The 21,183-nt window shown below is 38.5% G+C and overlaps 1 protein-coding gene across 5 annotated transcripts in view; it reads right to left on the bottom strand.

The window, feature by feature from the left end:
- Positions 1 to 8,080: 8,080 nt before the first annotated feature.
- TRMT11 (tRNA methyltransferase 11) overlaps positions 8,081 to 21,183 on the bottom strand; it is a 30,377-nt gene continuing 17,274 nt past the window's right edge. For all 5 annotated transcript variants that reach the window (XM_074896264.1, XM_074896263.1, XM_074896265.1 and 2 more), the window contains 4 exons: positions 20,487 to 20,559; positions 19,642 to 19,773; positions 16,162 to 16,282; positions 8,081 to 8,667 (listed from right to left, as the gene is read on the bottom strand). In XM_074896264.1, coding sequence (XP_074752365.1) covers positions 8,536 to 8,667; positions 16,162 to 16,282; positions 19,642 to 19,773; positions 20,487 to 20,559 — 458 coding nt within the window. In that variant the 3' untranslated portion in view covers positions 8,081 to 8,535. The remainder of the gene's footprint in view (positions 8,668 to 16,161; positions 16,283 to 19,641; positions 19,774 to 20,486; positions 20,560 to 21,183) is intronic.

Here is a 21,183-nt window from a genome sequence, read left to right as displayed (position 1 = left end):
AAAGGATAGCTGGAAGGCAGGCTTTCTCAAACTTGAAGCAATTCCTGAAAGCCTGCTATTTTAAATTCTAAAAATTCAGAGTATTGTATGGTTTAAGCAGCCCAAATTTTGGAAGTGTTATTCCAAACCATGCCTAATTTCCATAAATCAAGAGAGAATGAAGTATCATGGGAAACAATAAACTATGTTGTCCCATTCATTGATAGTGAGGTAAATGGATAGCTCCTGTTAAATAGGTATATGTTTCTAAAGTACAAATCATTCTTAGTGAGATGAAAAATCAGAAGAAACATTAAAAAATCTTCCCTATCTTGCTGTTCATGTAGAGTTGAACAAATTGAAAACTTTCATCACATTAAACAAAAATTGTATAACAGTCCTCATTTGCTAGGTTACTTTGTTAAAAGCTTTAGCTTTTTTGGGGAGTTCATTTCAATCCATTATCACTGTAAGGATCACATAGGCCTTACTGTCAACAAAGAACTTACATATAATCTTTTACCTAAATTTTGTTCTTCAAATGGCAAACATTACTAGCACTGAATACAGTGGGAATTGCTCATGCAAAAACGAATGCTCCTTGTGGCTTATGTTACAAACATCTAGATTCTAACATTCCAGTTTGAGGTACCAGTTGATAGAAAATCAAAGCAGCCCATTAAAATATTCCTTTATTATTTCAAAAGTGGGATTGAAGACCTGCTGATTGTTCATAATAAGATGATTAAACAATGTTATCTTTAAAAAGAAGCGTGTCCAAATTCATGCCTTGTTTTTGTACTAATACTATAAACACGTGGATTGTGGCAGATGTTTTCAAGGGCATAATCTGAAGGCAATAGCTTTATAAATGAGAATACATTATCCTGAATAACCCTTTCTGCTCATAATAGGATGAGTAAAAAAAAAAACCCACTTGCTGTTACAGAACTCAAAATGCATTTGTAAAGGTGGCAGGCAGGAAAGAAGTATGCCTTGCACATGGGCTGTGCACATTTGGTATGGAAATATGCAAGATGATGGCTGAAAATACACTCCAGTGCTGCTTCTCCTGACTGAAAGACAGGCTGGACTTCAGCTGAAACATTTTACTTTCCTCCTTCCGCATCCTTGAGTCTACACTCGTCCCTACCTCAAGACATCCTGAGAAGGAAAGAAGAGTTTGGTCACTGTGCATTTCTCCTGTTCTTTCAAGGCAGATGGGAAGCTGAAGCAGCCTGTCAAGCATCTGCTCACACCTGCTGAACAGCTGATGGAGAAAACCAGCAGCTAATGGTGACAAGGAGCACTGCCTTTAAAAACAAAGCCCTCAGCCCACTGGAATAAGTGGAAGGGGTAAGTCTCCCACAGATCAGAGGGGCTGTGTGGCTTTTCATGTCAGCAGGCACAGCCTGAAGACAGGAGATGCTGCTGCTTACACTGTCCCCTGTAACGCTTTAGCAGTGGTCACCTCCTTCACAATCTTCAGATTTGCCAGAAATTGTAAGATGTTGATCCAGGAAAACTGCTGTTGCTCTTGTTCATAACGATTAATAGAATATGCCATAAATATAATTGGTAGTATTCATGCTCCTTCTCTGTGCAGGTGTTCCAGGCAGGTCAGCAAGGTGCGCAGAGCATTTGCAGTGAGGAGTTCCTGCCATCCCCTCCAGCAGGTGCTGGCATCTAAGCTAACATGCTCCCAAGCAGCTTTTGGATGCCCTCGTGAGCTGCAGCCTCACACCTGGTGGAGAGGGCACCCTCTGGCAAGGCCACGGGAAGAGGCTGTCAGTGTCCAAAGTCACTGCCCACGTACAGAGCACTGCCTTTTGTCTGTCTCAGCATGAAGAGAGAAACACACCAAGCAAGGTCTTAGTAAGCTGGCAAGCTTCCAGAAGAGTCTCCTGGAGAGAGGGAGGAGGGGAAGGAACACAGGGCCACCTGCCAGAGATTGATCTGTCCAATTTAAAGAAATTAATTGTTTGTGGCAGGAGCAGAGCTTGCAGCTGCTGGCTCCAGGATGCCTGGACAGTAAGAAAACATGGCGCCAACACTGCTAAAATTAAGCAAGCGAGGTGAGCACCCAGCAGCCAAGACTCGTCAGGCTCAGTGGCTTCATGTCCCTGCAGTAACAGGCTTGCACACCCACCTTTGCCATTTTGAACAGTTACTTCCCAGCATGGCAAGTCTCTCTAAAATCCACACTGGCTGTTAACAAGCAGAGTGGTTGGTATGAGATAGTGCTTTAAAAAACCCATCACCCTGCAATCGAAACCTCACCCTCCGAAAGCCAGAGGTCTGTCCTGCAAAGGGGAGCCCCAGCAGGCTGCTTGGGCGGGTGGGAGCTGCTGGCTGCATGCTCCATGCCCTGCACACAGACACCCGCTGTCCCAGCCCAGCGGGGGGAAAGGCAGGGAGAGCCCTAACAACTCTGTAGTTACAAAATTGTTTGGTGGGGGGTTATTGTTTGTTTGTTGGGTGTTTTTTTGCCTCGGAAGATAAGAACAGTTGGAGAAGTATATGCTGTGGGGCCTCAGCAAATCTACTGCCAGGATTTGCTGGCTGAGGCTTTCATCCATCAGTTTTAATCCAAATTAGTAGGAGCTTCAGAAAGGGATTCTGGCAAAGTCACAGCTGGAAAGATTTCCATCATTAATTCTGCCGAGCATATAAAAATACAACTTAAAAAAAAAAAAAAGAGCGAAAAGGGGGTGGATGCAACAGTTCTTGGCACAAACATGTTTTGGTTTGCTTTCAGAGTAAAAACAAAAAACAGAAGAAAATCTATATTTAATTAAGAAATAATCCTTATCTTTGTTGTCTTTGACATCTTTACATAAGGCTAAAAATGCTATTCTACGGTTATTATAAAATTAATCTCCTACTGAGGTAGAAATTTTCTTTGTTTTATGAAGAGGCAAGGCAGCTGGGGGTGAGAGAGGAGGTCCCGCTTCCCTGGCCCCAGCAGCACAGGCCCTGTGCAGTTTTTTGGCAGATCATTCGTGCAGCAAACAGCAGCAATTTATGGAGTTCAGCCTGCAGCTTGTCACGTCACTCCGGGGAACACCAGAATGGGGAAGCAGAACAAACGCAGGCGGTGCTTGGGCACTCGTGCATATTTGCCCAGTACACACAAGCACATTCACCACCATCCATACCAGCTGCTTTGCAACTACAGGACTGAGCAGAGGCATCCCGCTACTGAAGAAGTTGCTTTCCAGTAACCGCTATTGAAGAATCACCCATAGGGACACATGCACCTCTGTGACAGCTCCTATTACAGGCCATGGAGACTAAAACGTGACATTTTGCTAAAGTCAACTTTGACAAATATTTACTAATTTGCGAACCAGCCCCTTTTCTCATGTAATTTCATTACCTTTTTCCAGGAAATGTTGTGTTAAGGAATGAGGTTCAAGCAAAGACATGCAATTATTCTCTGCTACATCCCAGTACATAGAGCAACATAACCTGTTAATTTGAACTTTATTAGAAAAAAACTTATTAGAATGAATCTGTGAAGAACAAGTTTTAAATCAGAATTTTATACAGCAAGTGATATTTTCTTTGGAAAAAAAAAAGTAATTTCTAAATAAAATTTAGTTTTGGAGAGAATTAAAACAGTGATAATACTATGGTGTTTTGACATCTTTAGAAGGTAAGATTTTCTTTTTTCTTCACCATTTTTATGGAAAGTAACAGAAATTTTGGATTAGAATCTCAGATAATAATCGGCAGTCATCATATCTTTGTACAAAATAGTCTCTTTCTAGCATCCTAAAATTGAATTTAAAAAAAAATAACTTTGGGAAAATTTTAAATGAAGCAAAATGTCCCATTCCTACCCAGTTGCACTCAAAATACTCCTTGTCAACCCTGACATGCAGGGTCAAAGCCTCCTGTGCCCAGGTCTGCCGTGGGTTGTCAGCAATCTGTAATGCATCTCCTGGGCACCTCACTGAATGTACGGATACCTAAGATCGCAACAGTGGCAGTAAAGACAGTAGGATCTCCCTCCCATCGATGGATTTTACCTTTTAGCTGCCCATCTCATTTTAAGCAGCCTACAAGAATTAAAAAAGATCTTACTTGACAAACCTGTCTTGAGGTCCGATACCCTTAGTGTAGCCAGATAGATTGTTCTTTCTCTGTGACCCTGTGTCTGATGAGGCCTTTTAGCTAACAGAGAGATGACATCTCTTTTGAGTGGTGTTCTCCCCATCCATAGGCTCAGGAAAGCTGTAACTGACTAGAGGCACCGTAAAAACTAACAGGAGCCATGATAGAAAACTATAATGAAAACTGTTGTGAGGAGACACACACAAAGAGATTTTTACAGTCCAATAAGCCAATAAGAGAACATCAGAGAAATATATTAAAAAAGAGTAGCATGGAGGCAGGCAAGATATATTTTGCTGTTTCAAATTATGTGATCACCAAAATCAGTGACCTAAACCCCCACATTTTTTCCAAATAGCAAACAGAAGAGAAAAGCAGAGAGGGATACTGGCCTCATCATTCTCCTGGGTACCCACAACTCTCATTTTTTGAGGAGCAGGGAAGAAGTTTCCAGACTGAAAAGACAGCCTTGTTCAACTCTGGACCTCAGTTTAAAATGCAAACCAGGCTAAACAGCAAAGAAAAAATGCCTTAAATTTTTCTTCTCAGCTTCTGTGAAGGGGCAGAGAGTCAGAAAAGAGAAATGTGGTGGTAATGGGAGCTGAGCCAGCAGAGAACAACCTTTGCCTTTTGGAGACTTCTTCAGCCACCTGTCAGCTAACCTTAGAGCTGCCTGTTGTCTGACAGGCAAACACATAACCGCTGTCTATCATCTGCTCCTGTCTTGCTCAGTCCAACTGGACATTTTTGTCTCTGGAAAACCTGTGGCCAGACACTGCGAAGTCACAGGGTCACCTCTGTGACATCCTTCTCTGGCTGGTGGCCCTGAGGCTGTGGAGTTGTCCTGGGGACAGTGGAAATAACCATTAAGAAGAAATCTTAAAAGCAGTAATAGAAGAAAGATTCAGAATTATTAAGGTGCTTCCTCCCTACAACCGTCTCTACAGTTAACTAATATCAAAACAGCCTGAGAGACAGCCCATACTTTATCTTCTTAGCAGCGTTTTTCAATACTGAGAACTCACAAAAATTTGACTGCTTTCTGCCAACTGCCATGTTTATGGATAGCTATGAGCCTCTTTTAAGTCACAACTCTGAGCTAACATACTAGTCTAATGGAAAAAGAAGAGACACTGGTTAAGAACTTCTACCACAATCTTCCAGCTCCATTGAACAGGTAGAGAGGAAGGAAGGATCCACCAAAATCAAATTTCAAGAATTGCTGTTGAAGTGCCCATATGCTGTGAGTGGACATTGCTGCAGTGCATGGTACCAGCACAAAGTGCAGCAACACGTGTTGTGGAAACAAAAAGCCTACTCTACTAGAGGAGACCCAGAGTTAGATGTTGTCCCAATAACAGACACCAGTTTCTTAGGCTGGTTTAAAGGAAGGACCGCACTCTCCTTGAGATGTTCAACAAGCTGACTCCTCTCATCAGAGTGATAAGGAGAAACTACTAAGCATGAGTTTTTGTGATTTAGTCTCATACCTTGAGTAGAAGTGGAAAGTTCAGCTCAGACCTTTATGTTCCTTCTAAAAAAGCTCTTTTTATGCTTTTATTTGGGTCTTTTTGTTTTAAAGAGATGATCAAGCAGCAGCAAGACCAGCACTTGTCACAGCAACAAAAAACATTGGTTAGAGTTTGTCTCTCCAGGTCTTGCTTCCACATGAATTCCCTGATGTTTAATGAGAGTTGAATTCATATTACAACCTCTTCATTGGAACAGAATAACTAGGTCTTTTTCTTCAACACCTCTCCCTATTTCAACAAAGTTTGTAGCTCCCTGTTATCTGCGAGACCTCATCAAACCTTGACCTTCTGTCAAAATTGTTCAAATTGGCCACTAATTAAAAATATTAGATTGAGATAGCAAGTAGGGCACACAATGCAGAGAAAATCTATTTCCACTACTTTTACACTTCCTCTTCCCATAGATACATGGGAGGCTTGGCAGCTAGGGCCACCACCACCAGGTAAAGGCATTCTGTGAAAAGGGGGGGCTCTTTCCCTCTGTCGCCTCAACAAATTGCTCCCTACAGCAAGACACAGCCTCTGCCCGTATGACCTCGCAGCTGTTTTCAGCTCCTCCCTCCGTGCAATTTGCTGCAGTGCAACAAAGCACTCCAAAAATAACGTTTATTTTTCAAAACTGGAAAATGGCACAATCCACCCCAAAGGAGAGAATGACAACGGCATGAGTTCAGCGCAGGCTCGTGAACTGACCCTCCCTGCCAGGGACGGGAAACTGGAACCTCACAAAAAGAGCCTGAATGGAACCAGATCGAACGAAAGCGCCAGAAACCGCATCCATCGATGGCCAAATCCTGCCGGAAGGATAACTCACCCTCCTGTCAGTCCTTTGCTAGAGCAAGCACAAGGACTGTGTCACGGCTCTACAGCTATAAACGCCTCTGCTTTGCAAGTCTGCACGTATAATAGGCTGGAACATGCACATGAAGTAAGGTAAAATCTGAAGATCAGAAATATTTCCAAGTGATAGCTTTAGAGTTGGGGATCAGCACAGCTTGAACATCTGATTTCAATTTTAAACTATTTTTGATTAGTGGATGTTGATGCAGTACCCCAAATACACTTAAGAGTTTCTGTTCAAAATGGTATTCTTCAGTAACAATAAAGCTGTTATGCATGAACTGCTACACAGAGGCCATACCACTGCTGCTAAATGGACTAAAAGTTGGACCAGGAAGAGGAGAAATAACTAAATCACTCTCTTTGAATAGACAGAGCCAGATTTGCCACTACCTTACATCTTGTATAACCATTTAGATCATGTCTATGTAGAATAACTTTCATGAAAATGAAGTTATAAATGCATAATAAATCCATCTAGAATACCTTGCCTATGAACAGAAAGTAATTTTAATTTGTAAAGTAGTAAAAGCTGAATGCCAAATTGTAATGCTAAAATTGAAGTCAGAAAAATTATATGAAGACAGGTTTTCAGAAGCAGTAATTTTTTGATGTAATATTTGAAAACGATCAATTCAAATTCCATTTTTGAAAAATTTTCTGAGCTTTGATCTTGCTCCAAGTTTAGTCCAGAACAACTATTATATGGCTGACATTAAAAGTCCCAAAACAAAGTGATTTATAATAGACACACAGAAAATAAATCACTATTTCAGAACTTCCTAACACACCACAGATTAGATCCAGAAGGTCAAAGTTGTCATTCAGTATGTGAGATCTCCCTGCTGCAGCTGAGGACCACAACACACAGAAGAGCAAATTCAGTTAATGAACTTCATCAGATACACACAATGACTCGTGCCTTCCCAGGTATCACTGATTTTTTTGGAGAGGCACTTAAAGATTATAATCTACGAAGATTGTAACATGACCACAGTCAGTGACTTGCAGCAAGTTGAGAAGCTCAGCTTCCTCCCTCTGGCTGGAGCATGTACATACATTCACCAACGCCCTGCGGAGAAGTACTTGAACATACCTGATCACCTAAATGAGAAGGGCCATTAACATCCTGAATTAATGGGCTTAGTGGTTTTCAAATGAGATATTTTCATGATGGACATGGTGTGGATTCAGCAAAGTTTGCCCTTTAACAAATACAGCTTCAATTTCAAAGATTCGATCAGGCTTAATACCATTGGGGAACCATTACTGATTTGATGCTGTTGTTACTGCTTTAACTATCAGTTTCTGAACAAAAAATTTCAGACAGTTGGCTTGACCAAGAGTCAAGGTTTAGGAATGCAAAAGCAAATCCAAGGTACAGATGAGCTTCAGATGTGCACAGGTTTCACAGGGTTTAATAAGCTCTCCAGAGTTTCAGAGTTTCTCGTGTCACAGAGGCTTTTTGGGGGGAAGGGGGGCGGGGAGGGGTGCAGGGTGTGCACGCGTGCCATTGTTGCTTTGTGTTTTTTGTTTGTTTTAAACACTTCTGGTCTCAGGCAGATCAACTGGAATTCAAACAAGCAGTTATTGCATGCAACAATTAAAAAGAACTCACAACAATCTTTTGTTTTATTGTATACCATTTACAAAAAACAAAACAAATGAAAATGATCTTCTTAATAAGCAATCCTTGATCACCACCACGTGTTTCTAAAACAGCCAGATGTTCACAGTTTAAGAAGCCAAATAATACTACTACTTTTTTTGTAAACATTAATGGTGAAAGAACAATAATAATAGTTTTAGTCAATCATCATTAGTACTTGAAAGTACAAATATAAATTAAATAAGACTCAAAAAACTTGTACAATAAAATCTGCTATAAACAAAGCTAATTAAAAAGAACTGCTCTCAACCTGTGTTGTGGGTTTCATCTTGTTTTAAAATTAAAAGCAGTATTTATTTTTCTGAAGCATCCAAATGAATGTTCATATCCAGATGTCCTTACAAAGAAACACAATCTTCATTCTTTCCTCATTTTTTAATCTGTTTATATTATATCTTACTTCTGATTGTCTTTTTCTTCCTTCGCAATCCTCTTTGTCACACCACTGAAATACTTCTCACGAAAAGAATTGTGTCCCCTGTATGGCATGTATTGACCATCCAACAAGTGAGAATTCTGATCTTGATCCTGCATGGTATCAAAATGCAAGCATTAGATTGTACAGTGGTATGTTCAGCATGTATTGCCATTGGTTTTCCACCAGACTTTTTCAAACAATTACAAGCAAGAGTAAAGTTGTTGGGTTTTTTTACAATTTAATTGTAAACAGTTAAGTCACTAGATTAAAGAATTTCAAAATTAGAATGCTAAGGTTTCCATTAGAATTAACAAGAACATATACATCCTACTGCAAAGTCTTAACATTTAACAGAAATGAAAATCCATATGCAATGGATTTGACATTGATCAAATACAAGATGTATGCAGACAAGGATTTTTTGTTGGTGGTTTTGTTGTTTGGGTTGTTGGGTTTCTTATGTACTCATTCAAATTTTCATTATTCTACTCTGTACAGCAAAATGATGCAAGTTGTCAGTACCAGACATCTGAAGTTTTTAACAGCGTTGCATCACTGGAATATCACAGCTAACATCACCAGAATCCAACCCTTGCATGAATGAATGAGAGCACAGGTACTACACCACACAGACTTTATTTATAAAGGAAAATATAAAGCTTAGTTTCCAGAAAAAATACCATCTGGAGAATTCAATTACTCGGACGTTTGTGGAACGCAGATACAAATAGAAGGGGAACACAAATGACTAAAATGAGTTCCTACAGTTACTGAAGCACAGAGGATTTTTCTCATGCAGTATTCACATACTTCTGAAAGTTAAAGTTGACACAGTAAATCCCTACACTTAGTACCTATTTGACATCAGCGAAGAACATAGTTTAGAAAGTTGGTCCATTATCTATACAAAGGTTTAGTTCCTTGTGTACGCTGTGGCTTTATACAATTAAGATACTTGTCAACTAGTGTTATCAATACTGTAAGATAAACAACAACACATCAAACTAATCTGAGTGCTGAAGAAAACTGATGGCAACTTTTAAAAAAACCAGTTTTACACTGATGGTTGATGTCAGTTTATTATGCTCAGTAGCAAGACGGAACTGAGATAAGCAGACTCAAGTAGAACAACTGAACTGTGCAAAGAGAAAATAAGAACAAGCATATGACAGAACTCAACCTCTGTTCCACTAAATGTTTCTCCTCAAATCCTCATTGTTATAATTTCTTTTAAGCAATGTGGCAACATACAGATTGGTTCATTACTTAAGTTTACAGTTCAGAGTTATTTGTTCATATTTGAAATTAAGGTTACTGTGGAATGCTTTAGCATAAGTAGGATAGTAGGAACATGGAAATAGATTTAAATCAATATTTTCACACTACAAAAGTATTAAAATGCAAGGATGAACTGAATCCTAGTGAACAATCTCCCCCTTCAGCTATTTTGTAGCCTTTCCAGGCTTTCACCTAGCAAGATCAACACCTCGTCTTGTTCTGGAAATTCTAATATGAATTCTAATGGAGTGAGACAAAAGGTTTTTCAACACAGCAAGATGTTTGCGGGCATATACAAGTGCCCTCTTCTGGACACAATGAGATACTCCTATGAAGTAGTTCTCATCTGCTATCCTAGCAGTTACCAGTAGCATGCCACTGGCTTAAATTAACTTGTTAAATGTTAAGTGCCATGTGGATATCTAACATGTAAAGCATGTACACCAGTAGCAGCAGATTAGTTCTATTTAAATACTGCACTGTTAGAAAATGGCAGGAGAAAATGACCTCAGTTAATCCACTGTAGATGCATTACTATTTATTGTCTTTTGGTCACCTGTGACACACTGCCATCTCTTAAGACCATTCTCAGGCTAACGGGTTTTTAACATGTCCATGGAAAAAAAATACCATAGGCAGACAGGAAACAAGAAAGAATTAAGAGATGCTGCTCTCACAGCCAGCCTATACCTATTTCTCCAGGTCTCATACAGACTACTATTCTGAGGAAAAGTATTTATTCTGAATTTGCAGGTCAGAAATACTTCTTTGACCTACCCATATCATACATTTTTATACCTTTGGGATGTGTTTTAATGATAATTCTACATAATTTGCTTATTTTGATAAATGAGTGGGCTATTCGACCCGTAAGGATAATGATACATGGGTCAACACTATTTTAACATAAAAAATTAATCCCCACAACCTCGAAGCGGTCACACATCCGTACACCATTCATCTTGACTCCTTAAGTAACAAAATGCTAATTCAGAGTGAAGTGAGGAAGGAAGAAAGGAACTACCTCCTTCTACTCCCAAGATGGTTAGGGCAAAGAGAGGATATGATACGTAAGAACAAACTTCAAGTTAAACTCATGAAAAAGGTTTGGTGTGTCACTCCACAGCAGAATGTTTTTTGTAAATCCAGGCCTCATCAGAAGCTATGCAAATCACTGCTTACTAGATGAGAGGAGATCTGCAGTCTGGGAGAGCCTATAAAGGAAACTCCTGACCCACATCACAATAATTCCAGTTTAAGAGCTTCCATTCCGTACCTCTCCCCTGAACAGACATGACTGCCCAATAAAGATGGCAACTGCTTTAAAGAAAAATAACAGATTGGTAATTGCTTCTTAAAAAAGGGAAGAGAAAATAAGAAATCCTGTACTACCTGGAGATGCCACTCACTGTTGACATTTACTAGTCAAAACAGTTCTGTGGGCAGCATGAGAACTGAACAAAGTAAAAGGAATTCTCACATGTCAAAGACTAATAATTTCTGAACAAATTCTAACTTATGGTATTTTATATTTACACAGGGAGCTGAATGGGTACAAACTGAACACTAGAGAGAGGCTGCATTTAACTCTACTGAGATAAAAACCTGTCACAAATAATCTTCATGAAACAATTTGCTGTGACTATTTAGAATTTGCCTGGGCATCAGGCACCAGCTCATTTCAGTAAGGAAGCCAGTCAAGCATCCTCAGTTAAGCACTATCTTGAGTAGCATAAATTGGTAGAATATGTACTCTAAATATCTGATAGAAATGTTTTGAAGTAAGAGAAGGTTTCTTATGGAAGCAGGCAGTGTCAACTCTCCCTGAAGTGCATTAACTGTCCGGTGCAGTTAATATGGATGGTTTTGCCTTTCTCTTGTTTTTTAAAGCAAAAGGTTTAAATTCAGGGAATGGAGCTGAAGCACAGTGTCTTAAGGGAGAGACTCTCTTTCCTTCTCTTAACATGACACACTGGAAGAGGAATAAGGAGTACTGCTTGCAATATACATCTGCATCTAGGAATGACTAGCTTTTTTCACTTACTTCCTTTGAAACAACTGTACATAGTTTTCAAGGCATAAAGTTTGCAATTGGTTATTCAACACAGAACAGTGAGACTTCCCAAGTAAGAATTTCCAAGACTGATCAGCATGGATCAGCCTACTTGGCACTCAGTCAGCTGTTTCCCCAGTCTGCCAGCACTACCGAGACAAAGACTTCCTCCTTTATTTGTAAAAGTCAGAACTGAAGATGTTCATTAGTCTCTGGTCATTCTTTATCATCATCCTTGGTTCTCTCACTGAATAATATAAGTTCTCAAAACAGCAGACTAGCTGCGAACAACAGTCATCACATAAAACTTTTACTCTGAAACATTCTAAAATGACTTCCCATGGCAACTGAAAACCAGCAAAGCTCTTGTCAAAGTGCATGCTACCAAACTGCTTTTAGCTAATTTGAGTTTTCAACTCAATACTTATTTGTTCTAAAGACAACACTAAAAAAGGTGTTACAGATCTCCAATAAATAAAGAGGTAGAAGAAAGAGGAGGAAAGTTAAAGATAACAAGAAAGCTCTGTTTTTCTTTAAAACTTGGTGAATATTAGGTGATATTCTAAAAGTTTTTATGAATCTAGCATGCCTCAGTTCAGCCCCAGGGTAATTACCCACATCCAGTTTTTTGTTTTAAAAAATCTTCCTAGCCTTATCACAGCTTCCTACCACTCTACATCTGGTGCTGGACAGTAGCTATAGAAACCACTTGTACTAATGTTATACAGCTATAAACAACACAGAGCAGTTTCCAAATCAGGGACAACAGGGTCATATCCAGTAACAGACACCGTGAAATTCAGTAAGAAAAAATCTACACCAGTAATCACTCTGGAGGAGCTGTGACACATGGAAATGCTAGACCCATTCAGTGTGGTGGATTTGTATGCCCAATGCTACGGAGTCTTCTCATGGACAGCCATATGTTCAGAGTTCATCCTTCAGTTTTCTGTTTCATCTTGCTACATAATTTCTAGGTGTCTCTCTTAACCCTTGTCAAATACAGATCTCCCCTCCAATATTGTTTTTAAGAAGTCCTGATTAAAAACTTCAAAACTAGGTAGCATTGACCAGCCAAGTAGATACCATATATTTCTGTAAGATGGCCAGCAGAGGAATGAAACAGGTAATTCAGCAATAGCTGAAATAATTCGGACTGGGGAAATCAACAAGTCTCAGAAAACAGAAAGCTAGAGGTACTGTTGTAAAGAAAGGGAACACCAAACGACCCTACAGTTAAACACTGTTATTAAGTCCACCCCTCTGAAAACAGTTGATCACCAGATAGACATTCCCAAGAACCCTTGTGGTAATAATGCTGTAAGTTTTTATACTCCAATTTTCCTACTGATTTATTTCTTACTGAACCACTTACCAGTTATTTGACATTTAAATAAGAAATAATGACGACAATTCAGATCTAGGCGGCACAGATTGAGACCTTTCAGCCTTACATAACTATATTTTTAAAGGCTTTTGAAAAATAAACTGGCACAATGGAAGGTACATTTTCAGTTCACTTGATTCAGACTGGAAGAATTAGTTCAAACCTCCTCTGACCTAAAGCAGAAGACTGGGCTCCTACTAGATCACAGTCGACAGACATTACAACATGAATCTACTCGGCCAACAGCTTCTCATTCTTCCACTACCATTGTATTTCAGTTCTTTCATATGAATGCCTACATTCTTTGGAGAAGCTGAACTCGTGTTTTTACTGCTTAAAAAAATCCTCTTCCTTCACAGTTCAATGAGGTTAGACTCACACACAGTCCTACTCACTATAATATCAATTAGAAAGTTTATTTTGGTTTAGGGAGATACTGGGGAGATCCATATCCATTTAATAACAGAAAGAACACTAATGTCCATAGAAAAAAGTAACACATCAGGCTAGTAAGCTCTCACCTCGTATCACTTCTGTTTTGTTCCTCTCCTGTTCCACACTCCGGTTCTTCACCTCTCTAATTCTTCTGCATTGACAGTTTCAGAAGACTAGAAGTCGCTAGCTGGCTACTGCTATCTGCTCTCTGCAGCAACTGCCTTCATTCACTTATTATTACCATTATAAATTAAGACTGGGGAGGAGGGGAGTTACTAATGGCCACCATGGCTGTCCTAAAAAAGCCTTAAATGTTAAAAACCCAACAACTCTTCTACTTGTATTGTGAACATGCTGGAACAGTCTATTCATACCAACACTGTGTTCAGTAAGAAATCTTTTCCAGTTGGCATGATTTAATCATAAACTTAAATAGTACAGAATGAATGCTTACAAGACAGTGAGTTATATACCACCTTTTGTGTGTTTTTTAATCCAACATTTATGATCTTCATGCTTATGATTAATTATAGTAGATCAATATTTCAACTAGACCTATTCACTTTTTACATTCACTTTGGTCTCCTTTATATTACAAGCACAATCAAACTGCCCCACCAGTTTCACATTCAGCAACTGATTGAATTCATCTCCAGTTACGTGTTTAGAGTATTAATAGTGAAATCGAATTTGCTGTGAAATCTGCAATTCATTACTGGTGGCAAACACTGGGGAAACTGAAGGACTGCATAAAGATGCTACCTGATTTGTAAAACTTCTTAGCCACTCGCAAGTACTACACTGAGCTGAATTAAAAGGCATTTGTGAGTGCCTGCTACAAACCAGTTTAGTAAAGAAGACAGGAACTGTCTGGAAACACAAATGCTTGTATATTCATAAAAATTCACTCTTTCATTTGGGAAAAGAAAAACGGCCAAAGCTCCAACTATTGAATCTTATGATCATATCTGGTGAGTCAGATATATCCAATTCAAAGGTTTTTCAGGGTATTAAGACAGGAAAAAACATGTCCCAGGGAAGCAACACTGGGGTGGAGAAATCTTCAATAGTTAGAGACAAAACAAGAAGACCCTAAACCAAGCAGGCATTAGCTAAAGGAGTCAATATGTATTTTGTTATTTGGACAAGTTTTGCATGATCAGAAATATTACATGGGTTCTGGTATCTTTAAATTATCTAAAAGACATCTGGAGTCCTGAGTGTAAGCACCCGCACAGTTTTATCTAAGCAGTAAGCCTGCCAACTAGACTCAGGTGCTCAGAGCTAAGCATTTCCAGACATGAACCTGTCAAAGCATGTGCTAAAGAACAGGTGATGCACAAAACAAGAATAACAAATGATGAAAGTCTATTTGCAGAAGGGTAGATATATTGTTTAAATTAGATCATGTTATCCTACACCACTGGCAGTAATAAAACTCCTGCAGAAAATCTCCGTGAACACCCCGAGACATGCACGTCAAAAACTTTCATAATTTACCCTCCTCGCTTGCTGCTGGTGAAGCTGGCAGCTCTGGCTCTGAACACCACATACAGTGTTTTAAAAAAATTCCAGTGTTGCCTGAGAATCTCAGTCATCATTAGCAGTACTGAAACCCTGCTGTGTTATTGGTGCAAGTACCATGCAGACACTGAAGTCTGACTGTACCTCCTATCATTTAAAATAGCTCTTCCAACTGATAAGGAATATACTAAAAACACTTGCTCACCCTTTGCGTGTGTTATCATTAAGAATTTGTTTCACCTTCGTTTAGCATCTAACAGTATTAGCAGAATACTAGTTAATATTAACACCGTTAACAGAAGCAGCAAGAAGAGAAAGGAGACCTCAATGCATTATTCTCTGGTCTAAATGCCTCAGGAGAGGCACTTAGCATGTCCCAAACCAAAAAAACAGCCAATGTACTTCACTGTACTTAGGTCACAGCTACAATATTATTTCAAAAGCTATAAAGTACCACTCTAAAAATGAAGTAGCAGACCTGACTACAGTTTACGTGTAGTGCAAGACCGACAAAGACATTCAGTATTTACTTGGGCATCAAATTACACTTTGGAATCAATTGGAAGTTAGGCATCTAGGCAACTCTGCAGATGGGATTCACACAGTTCGGTTTTCCAAGAAATGCATAATGAAACTTTCACAAGTAACCTTAAGTTCAAAGACCTCTTTCAGACTATTAAGGGGCTTGCTCAGCATGAAAAGTTTATAAAAAACTGAGACAAAAGGGAAAAGACCAAAACCAGAGTGATCCCTTAAATCACTACCCAATGTATTTTAAAGAAACGTAGCAATTTTACAAAAGCTCTAACTCTCATCATAAAAAAACTCAAGTGTGATAGAAATAAGGATCAAATGCTGAATAGCACAAACTTTTCATGAATGCAATGGCTACTATTTTACACAATATAATCAAGAATTCAAGCTTACCTTGAATTCTTTCACCTTTTCCATGGTTATCAGGCGCCTTGATGTGTGGCTGGAAAGCATCTGTTCACAGTTGCTAATAAGTTCCAGGCACGGGTGGCGGGGAATGATCTCCTCTGTATATCTGGAAGGAATAAACATTCATAGAGCTGTAAGCTCATGAATTGGAAGACGTGCATCTGAAACAAAATTCACACAGATTCTTCACAAAATGGCTTACACTAGAAAGTTGATATGCACTTTCATTCAATTAAAGAAATTTAGGTGTTGGTGCTCCAGAGATTTTACATCATATATTCCAATCATCTTGTGACATAAAATGTGTAGAATAAATTAAAACATCACAGTAAAGAGACCCACACACAGACTTTTTCTACACATATTTAAATGATGTTAATGTATGTATAATAAGCCTGCCTATATAATTTCAAGTACAAAATATCTCAGCCAATCAGGAGTAAAAGTTTATCCAATCAGAGCTGTGATTTTAAAAATGTATTCCATACTCACCATATATAAAAGTTGTAGGAACAAGAGACTTAAGCCCAGCTCCCTAAAAGGAGACCACTACACTCAAATTTCATATTGTATCATATTAAACCAGCTCTTATTAGACAGTGACATTCCTGGACTTCAGAATTTTGTGTTGCAAATTTATCACACTGTAATTACTTTTTCTAAAGGGAAGAAAAAAAATCCATTATCTTTTAACATCAGATGGTAGCAACAGTGACTTGCAATTAAATTCTGTCTACAGAAGCAAGCAATTAGTGTTTTAAATGCCCCCATCTCATAAGCATGACATTTTCTATAGACTCAGTTTTCTCTAGATTGCTTTCAATCCTTCTATTTCTCCAAATGCTGAAAGAAGGATCTAAGGATTTAAGAGCTTTGCATGGGACTAAAGGAGCAAGAAGTACTGACCTAGCTAAAAAGACAAATATGAGATCAGACATTCTTCCTGTCTACTGAAATATAGCTCAGTCATTTAGTCTTAGTTTTTCTAATAAGCTTTCCTGTAATAGTTACTACAACATAATACAGAAGATGGTATACAGTATTGTCAGATTTCACATTAAATGCTTGCTCTTATGATTCCCCAATGCTTGGGGGTCAAAAGAAGTCAGACATTAAAAACAGAATTAAACAACTTTCACACTTATCACTTGAACTTAAAAGATACAAAGGAGAAGCTTTGCATTTTTCCTGTAAAAAGTGAAATTTCTGAATGCACTTTACAAAATAAATGTATTGTTCTGGGAGAATGAGAAGTCAAATGTACACAACTCAGTATAGGATCCATCTAGGTGCTGATAGAAATCTTGACATTTCTTAAAGATAATAGTGAACTGTTAAACAAGTAAGACAACATCAAATACGGACTTCTAAATTGGAAAAAAAACCCCAAACAGTACTGCCTCTTTGCATTGTTCCAAGACTTCCAGATCGCAAAACCACCTTTCAGTCACTTCTCATCTGTGGAATCAAGCCACTACTTCTGCCAGGTGAAGTCAGAACATGCTTTTGATAAAGGATAATCAAATTAATTCTCAATTTTTTTTTCTATTACACAAGACTTCTGATGCATCTAGTATCACCAAACTGCCTCTTTCTCTTACAAAGGTAGGCACTTTGCCACAACATCTTAAAAGTTTCTCTTCATAACCATATAAAAGGCTGACTGCAAAGGAATTAAAAGAATTCAGACTCAACAATGATTTCAATGTCAGATTGAAAGAGTAAACTTTGGAGTGAGATGCTATCTTGCAGAGGGAGAGATCATTATCACTTTGTTAAAAAGCCTTGTCTGTTAGCATTAATGCATATATTTCCACATTCTTTCAGGTAAAACTCAGAACATTATCTAGTAAGAAATATAGTAGCAGTGGTTATAACAGACATTCATTTTAATCCAGTTAGTTTTAATTTAAGGTAATACACAGGGATCTCAAATAACACATGACCCTGATGGCAGGTGTTGCTAAGGGATATTTGGTAACACAATGTATTAGTAGACAGTCTCTTATCTGCTTTACACATACTTGCTTTAATGTTTGTTCCTGTGTTCATCAGTAAGTTGAAAATAAAGTGACTATCAGAATATTCTGTGCTAATATAGTGACTCTATTACAATTCATAGTAGTATGTACAAATTCACTTTTTAAGAGGCAACCCAACTAGAGTGCTGGAGAGTGCTGACCTTCCCAAAAAGCAACTGAAGTAGAACCAGACTGCAGCTCAGTTATCTAAAGTCAAACACTTTATACTGCTGTACTGATGAAGTGTGCTCTTACCAATGTTCAATGAGCAGACAAAAAGCTCTGGTGCCTTGACAAGCAGAATAAACTCAGTAATTCCAAACAGAGTTTATTGACATGGAAATCTAAGAATTCACAACTACATACGGTCTGTCAGGGTTCTGTATGTACAGACAGACGTTTTGAACAATTAGCTATAATACTGTTAATGGCATTCATTGTTTTGTTTGTGAACAGTCTTACAAGAAAAAAAGCCTAAGAAAAAAAAAACACACTAGCATTAACAAGAAAAGCAAGCTACTAATGCACTCTTCTGTTACAGAAGCATGTAACAGAAATGGCTCCTTTTGACTATCAAAACAGCACTTAGTAAATATATGTAGGACTGCCACAAACCATTTTCATGGTGAAACCAGGGACAATAACCACTTATGTATCAGTATACTTTGCCTGTACATAGAAACATGTGACATTGTAGAAGCTACCTTCAGAGCACATCTACATCTGGAAGATACTTAGAAACAGCTACTGTACATCAACTCCCCACTGGACTGGGAAACAGTTTTGAAAAAGAAACAGACAAACAAAAATCCTTCAAAACCTTATGTAAGAGATGCTGATTTGCTAAGGTGCTGATCTGTTTGCTGAGGTAAGCAAACAGATGTCTTTCCTTTTAAACACAGTTCTAACCCCAGGTAGCACTACTGAGCAGACAGCATCCTGCAGTCTCTGCTGGCCTCTCTCGTCCTCAGGGCTGCTTCCCTACACTTTCTGCCTCTCACTGCCATCTCTTGGTCATTTGACTTTTGATTTCTCAGAAGAAAGCTAAATTAATAGTGCCAAATCCCAAAGAGCCAAGAATGTTCTCTTACAGGACCCTGTCATGCACCTCTATCAACTACTCCAGAAACACATATTAATAAGAGCCTTGCTCCCACTATCTTAGAACTCTATCTGCGCCTTTAATCTTCTAAGACTAAACCTCAACCTACTGGACATATGAAGGCTTTTTTCTTTTTGGTAATAGTCAGGAATTACCTCCATCCAAAAACCTTATTTCAAAATCTGCCTTCCCTCATATGAAGTTTCAAAATATGAAGTCTGAGCATTACTCTTAAGTGCTAGTACTATGGAAGTTCCAGCTGTACTATGCTCCAAAAGAAAGCACAGTGAGAACGTAGCACCCATTCTGACACACTACATACCAGAAATCAACAATACATACTCAGGCCTGTATATCGGCAGCCAGTAAACTAATCTTCCTCCCATCACCAGATACTCTGCTGCGAACTTCAACAGGTCAAAAAAGATGTCACTGAGATGATAACTGGATGAAACGAAGATGTGATTTTCTGTGCTAAACAAAAAATGTGCAAGTGTAAACATAAAAGCATAGGTTAAACCTGCATTTTTAATTTAAAAAAAAAAAAAAAGAACAATTAACACACCCACACCCCTAAACCACAAAATAGCACTATCTTAGATTTGCAAAACTGCCTAGGACAATCCAAGAATATGACTTCCCAAATTCTCCCACTGGCTCTTCAGACTATCATCTTCAGTACTTGTGAAAGTCAAAGAATCACAAGTATGTTGAGAATAGTTATTTTGCACAGCATCTTTCTTAAGGGCAACTTAGAGTGAAAGGCAGGAGACGAGGAAGGCTGGGCAGTGGAAAAGCCATGTGTTATCTCTGAAGAGAAAGGTGCAGTGGAAATCCAAGAGAGGTGGCTAAGGTAAAATAGAGGTGTTCCATTCTAGACTGATTTTGAAGCTTGCAGGAACTCAAGAGAACTTTCTGAGAACAGGAAACACAAGGTAATGGTTCACAGAGACAGATAGGATTTGAAATCTGAACACATGCAAATGATAAGCAGGGAGAACAAAACCAAGAGGATTTCAGGAAGTGTTTTGCAAACAGAACAAAAAGGGCTTTTCTTCTTTAATTATTATTACTATCATTTTTTTAAACTGCTGATAGCCAACCAAGAAATAATAAAGATTCTAAAACTGTGACTGGGATTCCATTGAGACATTTATATTCTACAACAGACGAGACAGCTTACCTACCTTCTTTCAGCTGACTTAACCGTTTCCTTTTGTGAACCTGTTCTGCGAGTAGCTTCTCTGATACCATATGGTGCTATACAAAGCAAATGCATAATGTAGAGATGAGAACCTCATCCTTTGGCCAAATAACATACAATTATATTATGCATACACAACAGTGCACAAACAGTGGCTTATACAAAGGTTAAAAAAAAATTTTACAGAGTAAAAGTTGTTAAGGGTAATTTCTTTAGGATCTGTTAAAAACTTCTTGCTCCAAAAGGTTACTTTAAAACTGTTTCAAAGAAAGCCCTTCAGCTGTAAGAGGCTTCTAGTGGTCTAGATGTTTGCTACACTACAAAGGACAATGCTTTTCTGGTTTGTTCATTAAAAGATACTCCTTACACTTCCAACATGTGACAAATAATCCCACCCTCTTTTGTTTGACAGACAAACATCTCCCCTATAGCACTTAGCAAACCTTTTTCAAAACTGAATTGTATATATCGGAATTTCTTGCCAACACATTACACAAATGTTAATTCTCACATAGACAGATAGGAAGAGCCAGAGATGGCTTTTCCTCATACATTCTTGCACGTTTCTAACAGCATAATTACTTATTTCACATTCAATACATTTGTTTTTGGAGACTTGTTTCAGCCTTATGGAAGCACCGATATCACCATTTTGAAAACGTGTAAGTCAGAACAGAGTT

Source organism: Athene noctua, chromosome 1 (assembly GCF_965140245.1).
Source record: "Athene noctua chromosome 1, bAthNoc1.hap1.1, whole genome shotgun sequence".
Classification (NCBI taxonomy): domain Eukaryota; kingdom Metazoa; phylum Chordata; class Aves; order Strigiformes; family Strigidae; genus Athene; species Athene noctua.
This window is presented reverse-complemented; position numbering and strand designations above follow the sequence as displayed.